Source organism: Malurus melanocephalus, unplaced genomic scaffold (assembly GCF_030028575.1).
Source record: "Malurus melanocephalus ecotype Western Australia unplaced genomic scaffold, MMel_1.1 scaffold_1341, whole genome shotgun sequence".
NCBI lineage: Eukaryota > Metazoa > Chordata > Aves > Passeriformes > Maluridae > Malurus > Malurus melanocephalus.
The window spans coordinates 1-6,605 of NW_026624573.1; the positions used below are offsets into that span (position 1 = coordinate 1).

The 6,605-nt window shown below is 58.8% G+C and overlaps 1 protein-coding gene across 1 annotated transcript in view; it reads right to left on the bottom strand.

Annotated features, from left to right (window-relative positions):
• Positions 1-28: 28 nt before the first annotated feature.
• KIF1A (kinesin family member 1A) overlaps positions 29-6,605 on the bottom strand; it is a 31,196-nt gene continuing 24,619 nt past the window's right edge. Inside the window, exons 26-36 of the mRNA XM_057387752.1 lie at positions 4,480-4,598; positions 4,314-4,399; positions 3,864-4,002; positions 3,057-3,225; positions 2,621-2,711; positions 2,132-2,250; positions 1,950-2,005; positions 1,293-1,401; positions 1,105-1,171; positions 932-1,016; positions 29-568 (exon numbers count right to left, since the gene is read on the bottom strand). Coding sequence (XP_057243735.1) covers positions 423-568; positions 932-1,016; positions 1,105-1,171; positions 1,293-1,401; positions 1,950-2,005; positions 2,132-2,250; positions 2,621-2,711; positions 3,057-3,225; positions 3,864-4,002; positions 4,314-4,399; positions 4,480-4,598 — 1,186 coding nt within the window. The 3' untranslated portion in view covers positions 29-422. The remainder of the gene's footprint in view (positions 569-931; positions 1,017-1,104; positions 1,172-1,292; positions 1,402-1,949; positions 2,006-2,131; positions 2,251-2,620; positions 2,712-3,056; positions 3,226-3,863; positions 4,003-4,313; positions 4,400-4,479; positions 4,599-6,605) is intronic.

The window sequence follows — 6,605 nt, forward strand, 5'->3', positions numbered from 1 at the left end:
TCCCTGAAGTCCCCCATACTGGGTGGGAATGGCTTTCCTGCATTGCACACAGATAGGGATCTGCCATGGGTGCCAACTGGCCTTTCCAGCAATTTTGCTAGGACACAGGACCAATAGCCCTTTGTGGCACGTCCCCTCTAGCCACGGAGTTGGGACATGCTCCTGGCACCGGCACCAACTGCCTCCCTGTGCCACGCCATCACAGCCAGCACCAGAGAGCAGGACCCACACACAAATTCCCTGTAGTGCCCTCCCCAGCAAAGCAAGGCCCTGGGGAGGAGAAGGAAGGGGTTTAGGTGGCCTTATAACCCAAGAGCCTGTGCAGGTTCAGAAAAACCCTGCCTCAAGGCAGCAGTGGATCAGCAGAAGGGACAAGAGCCTTCCAGGGGAGAGAAAAGCTGCTACTCACCCCCCTCCATCCCTCACCACAGCACAGGAAGAGCAAAATAAAGCATCACGCACCGGTCATCCTGGGAGGGGTGGATGTACCCAGAGGACAGGATGTTCAGGGACAAGATGTTGGGGTCGATGAGTGACTCATCTGCTTCTGGAGTGTTCCGGATTCGACCTGCAAGCACAGCACAGAGGTGCCTCTGAGGTGACAGGCAGTGGCCCTGTGAGGGTGCCCATGAAGGCTGGGGCACACTGCCTGCCTGCAGCCCCCTGGCAGGCAGCAGTACTGGCCATTCAGCCACTGCTGGCCATTCAGCTCCAGAGATTCTGGTCCAGCTCCTGGACATGGTGGCAGGGGCTGAGGCATCCTGCCCAGGCAGTGTCCCAGTGTCACCTGCCAGACAGCCACTGCTTCACTAGTGCAGGGTAGGAGGGGAGACAAGGCATAAAGCCCCATGTGGGAACATGGGAATGTGAGCAAGAAACAGCCCAGGAAGATACCTGGGAGCTCAGTGGGCTGGGGACTGGCTTGGCTTACCCACAACCAGCTCCCGTACTTCCTTCCAGTGGATGAGGCTTCCCGTTTCATGGACCAAGGTGACAGTGATTCTCCTCTGGATGCCCTGAGACCCACGAGGCCAGAGAGAAGGGACAGTTAACACAGGATCCAACAGGAGTCAGAGCTGGGACAGCATCTGGGGCAGAGAGTACCTGATGAAGGAGGAAAGTCCCATGGCATGGCATGCCTCCACGGTGGTCCACAACGGCAGGGATGTAGCTGGAAGAGAGGATTGCAGCGTGACACAGAATCCTGCCAGCCTGCCCAGAGGTGCTGGGCCCTGGGCAAATCCCCTGCTGCCTTCTGCCCCTCTCCCTCTCCCTTTCCCAGCAGGACTCACTCGCCATTGGCCTCCAGCTCACAGATCTCGAAGAAGACCATCAGGTCATACTTGCACTGGCAGGGGCCAGCACTGGGCCGAGTCATGGTGCTCAGCTTTGTCGCAGGCACTGCAGGGTGACACAACAGGCAGGTGAGAGGCTGAGCCTGCTGCTGGCACTTGGGATGAGGCACAGGATGGCAGGGAAAGGGCAGGGCAGGGAGGGACCTCAGGGCACACACAGAGCAGCAACAAGAGCCTCATCCCAGGGACCTGGCTGAGCACTGGCACGCTTTCTCCCTCGCCCAACACGGGGTGTCAGCAAGAGGCTGGCTTGACCCAGTGCCAGGATGCCCACGGTGTGCCTGCAGTCATGGACACACCCCAAAACACACAGTGCTGCTCCAGGCACTGCTCAGGGGCAGCCAGAGGGAGGATCCCCCTGTTGCCATCTGGGCCACCCAGGGCAAGGAACCTCCTCCCTGCTGCTCTGCAGGTTGAGATGGGGCTCTACACCTTGTTGAGTGTTGTGAAATTGGGTGTCTAGGAATTTTGAGTGCTCTGGCCCATAGTACATTTTGTGGTGCCCCTGGGGTCCTAACTGATCATCTGGGGTTGGGGACACCCACCCAGCACTGGGACTACAGTGGACACAGAAGTGGGAGGCAGGCTCCCTACCTGGTTTGGAGAGTGGCATCACACGGGGGAAATGGCGTCGGGATGGCCTCAGCGGGCTGCAGACAGAACCAGCTTGGTTACAGCACCCCCAGGGACCCCAAAACCAGCCAGCCCCACCACCTGCTCCCTTTCTCTGGGTCCCCAGGCAGCCCACTGCAGCGGGGTGGCCCAGATGTGCCCACCTCAGGACATCCTTGCAGAGAGGTGGGAAGGGGTGCTGCTGGTAATGGCCAAACACCTCAAACACAATCGGCTGGCTCTTGATGTATTCGATGAAGGATTTCGTCACCTCCACAGCGATCTGGAAGAGAAGGAGCTGCTGAGCCACTGATGGTGCAGCTTAGCTGGGAAAGGGGACAGAACCAGCAACAGCACCCGGGATGCGGGAGGGTGTGAGACTTCCAGTCCCCTCATCCACTCCTCCCCTTGTTCAGGGATGCTCTCCCCTCCAAGACCACTGCTGTGAAATCCCAGCCTTTTCAGGTGGGTGACAGTGGCTTTTGGGCTCTCTCCTGCATATCCACCATGTCTAAGGTTGGCTTAGCTGGGTGACTGTGAGGGGCTGGGGAAGCCAGGAGGAAGCTGCTTCCCCGGGAGAGGATCCAGCCAATGGCCCTGCAGAGATCCCAGCAGCTGCAGAGGTGAAGGGGTGGTGGAAGAGGGGTACGTACATTTTGGACATGATAGAAGCCCAGTGGTGGCCCTCGTCCTGTGTTCTTCAAGGGCTCTGTTGAAAAGGCCTCATCGTGGCGATGGATGAAGCTGTGGAGGGAAGGAAGGTGGTTCAGGGGCTGTGGGATGGGGATGTGCTGGAGCAGGGAGGGGAGTGAAAGCAAGGGACCAGAACAGGAGCTGATTTCCCCAGGGGCAGCTGCCCACATYCTTGGCTGGCACAGGACTCCCCAAAGCTGATGGGAGTCTGTCTCCCTGCCTTTTGCCAGTGAGCAAACAAGTGCTTGGGCACATTCCACAGCCCTTGGGTTTGCCTCCCCATCCACAAAGCGCTCAGAGGTGGAGAGGTAGAGCTTTCCAACGCTCACCATGAGCCCCCAGGTGACAGCTGGAGCACGGTGGAAGATGCAGGGCTGGGGGGCACTGGGGACTCACTTGAACTGGCAGAAGATGTCCGCGTATTCTGCGGAGATGCTGGAGGCTTGCAGGACTGTCACGCGGAAAGTGAAGATGCTGCCCAGCCTCAGGTGGTCCAAAGCCACCTCCAGCGGCCCTTCTKGTGCAGGCTTCTCCGGGCTGTCCAGAAGAAGGTCCTCTGGGGTCACTGCAGAGAGGGGGAGCTCTTAGCAAGGCAGGTGCCATGCCCTTGGTGTCAGGAAGATTTAGGAAGGATGTTGAGATGCTGGAGCTTGTCCAGAGAAGGGCAACAAGGCTGGGGACAGATCTGAAACACAAGTCCTACAGGGAGCAGCTGYGGGAGCTGGGATTGTTTATCCTGGAGGAGGCTGAGGGGAGACCTCRTCACTCTGCAACTCCCTGACAGGAGGGGCAGCCAGGTGAGGGTTGTTATCTTCYCCCAGGGAACCAGCAATAGGACAAGAGTGCATAGTCTTAAAAACTGCACCAGTGGAGTTTTAGTTTGGACATTAGGAAGAATTTCTTCACAGAAAGGGGGACTGAGCATTGGAATGGGCTGCCCAGGGTGGTGGTGGAATCACYGTCCCTGGAGGTGTTTAAGACAAGCCTGGATGTGGCACTCAGTGCCATGGTTTAGCTGACARGGTGCTGTCAGGTCATGGGTTGAGCCTCATCATCTCAAAGACTYTTTCCAAMCTATGTGACTCTGTGATTCTGTGACTCTGTCTGCCACAGCCCCYCACTGGAGCCGTGGGCTGTTGATGCCGGGCAGGGTGCAAGGCTGGGTGCAGGGGCCACTCCCAAGCTGTTTGTCACCCTCCTCACCTGCGCAGGTGTTGTTGTTGACCTCATCGGCRGAGGGCCCCACGTCGCTGACCTGCCCCTGACCTTCGACGATGCGCAGCTCCTCCTGAGAGGTCCCCGAGCGAGACATCCCCACAGCCGGGCACGACTCCGACTGGAACTGCGCCAGGAGTGGGCTCAGGGATGCTGGTGGTCCCCGAGGTGGTCCTGCTTGCACCACCACCAGCAACCCGAGCAGCCAGGCTCCTCCAGCTCTCCTGTCCCACCCCATGGCAGCCCCCCTGGGACACGGGYGAGAGCAGGATGCACCGATGGGTGCCCGAGGCCTTGGTGTGCCTGGTGTGCCAAGGGACCCTTCCCTCTGATGCCTCCCCCTCTATAGGAGCCTGGGGGGGCCTGTTGGGAAGCACTGAGGTGGCAGGGAGGGGTCTGGGGTCCCTGGACATCCACCAAGAGCCCGCTCCACCTTACCTTCTCAAAGTGCTGGTCGTCAAAGGAGATCTTGGCGGTTCCTGACTGCCGCACACCAGAGCCATAGTCAGGGGCTTCTTCATCCGCTGGAGGAGGGATGGGGGTGAGCCAGCACAGAGCGTGCAGGGGATACAAGGAGCACATTTTGGGGGGGGTTCCCTCCTACCTGAGATGGCCTGGACAGCCACACGCAGGAAGCCCTTCACCTCGCCCTTCTCGCTGACRATGGCCACGCGGTGCACCAGGGGCACGGGGTACAGGAGGTTGCTCAGGTAGACAAAGGCCCTGCCAGAGAAGGGGGGGACACACAACAGGGGGGAGAGCGGTCACTGCTCCCACCCGTGAGTCCCCAGGCACGGCTGGCGTGGCCGGCAGCGGCCGGGATCCCAGGTCACTGCTCAGGGCGCGACCGCAGCGCTGCAAAGCAAAACTAAAAGAGAAGGCAGCCAGGGCAAGGCGAGGGGGCTGGGGGCAGCGGGCAGGCAGCGTGCCGCGGGCAGGAGGGTGGGCAGGAGGGTGGCACACGCCACGGACAACACCACAGAACACACCAGACTCGCAGACCTCTCCGACTGTCGCCTCCGTGGCAGGCAGGAGGGGAGAGGACTGCGCTGGTGCCACCGGGAAGCCGTGYGGCAAGAGGACCTTCTCTGTGGTAGAGAGCTGGAGAACTTGGTCAGGAGGTGCTGCGACACAACTGGGGGGAGCTGCAGAGTCACCACGGAGAGGACGGGGGCAAGACAGGGGGAAGGAAGGGTGACAAGGGAGATGGAGGCTGTCAGGAGTGAAGGAGGTGAGAAGACAGGGTCCTGGACCTCCAGAGGTGAACCTGCTGGGTGTTCATGGCCCGGCTCTGTTGCACACCAGGGTGCACGGTGTGGCTGGAGGCATCAGGGTGTGCACCCCCCTCCCCATTCCTTCACATGAACGGCTTCGGGGTCCCAAGCCACCTGCCAGCACGTCACAGGGCTGGACAGTGTGCCTGGCAAGTCTGAGCCTCCCTGCTCTCCTCTGCAGCATCCAGGTGACCGATGCCAGCATGGCGAGGTGTCACGGCGGAGTCTGGCACGATGGCTGCACCATGTCTCTGCCAGCACCTCCTGTCAGGCCACAGCTCTCTGTTCCGCAGGTGTTTTGGGTCTTCTTGCTGCCTCCCTCCTCCTCACCATCAGCTTCCAGTGGTCATCCAGCTCTGGCCGTGGTGGCACGCTGTACCCTYGCAGTGACAGGTCACCCTTGGCACTGAGCTCCCTGCCAGGAGGGGCGACCAAGCAGCATCACTCCCAACAAGAGTGGGTGTGGGGTGCCTGGCACCTCTCCCTGTGACACCTGCCAGTGTCTTGACATGCGGTGTCATTGGGTGTCATGATGTGGGATGGTGCTGGGGGTTGGCCTGGACACCTCTGCTTCAGAAGGCTCCTGTGAGGGTTCCATCTCCAGGTGGCTGCTGTGCTGCTCAGRGCATCCCAACATCACAGGAATCTTCATATTCAACAGCACCCCAAGTGCCCAGGGGGCTCTTGCAGCCCTGCACRAGCACCCCGACCCCCAAGTCCGGAGATTCCCCCTGCACTGGTGACTCCCATTGACCTTCAACTGCTCCTCGAGGCTTCTTCTACCCAAAGCATCTCACAGGACTCAAATTGTGGAAGCAGGTGATGCCAAATGAGTATCTCCTGATGGGCTCGCCTCAACCCATCTCTTCTCAGATGCCACTGGCAACAAGTGGCCGGACCATGCCAGGGCTTCCTGGCAGGATCTCATGCCCAGGGCAGCGCCCTGTGACCACAGGGACCTCTTGGAATTGCAGGGCTTTGTGTGCCCCCATCCACCCGAAATCACAGGGCAGCTGGTGTGGAAGCAGAGGACTGGAGAGGGCAGGGAGGAGTGGRAGGGAAGTGGGGCAGGCAGGGAGGAGGGGGACAAGTGTGTCACTAGAGGAAGGAGGGCAGGGGCACTAACCACAAGATTGGTGAGGTGCAAAGATGGCATGCTCAGATCAAAGAAAAGCTTTTCCAAAGGAAGACAAAAGTGAAATAACCCCAGTTTTTGCTAAAGCTTTGAAGAGATAGAGCCAGCAGCTAAAAAAAAAGAATTGAAAAACCCCTAAAATAACCAAAATTTGAAAAAAAGGAAAAAAATAAAGAGAGAAAGGGGAAGAGATAAAGAGAAAAGGAGACAGAAAGATAGAGAGAGAAAAGAAAGAAAGAAAGAAAGAAAGAAAGAAAGAAAGAAAGAAAGAAAGAAAGAAAGAAAGAAAGAAAGAAAGAAAGAAAGAAAGAAAGAAAGAAA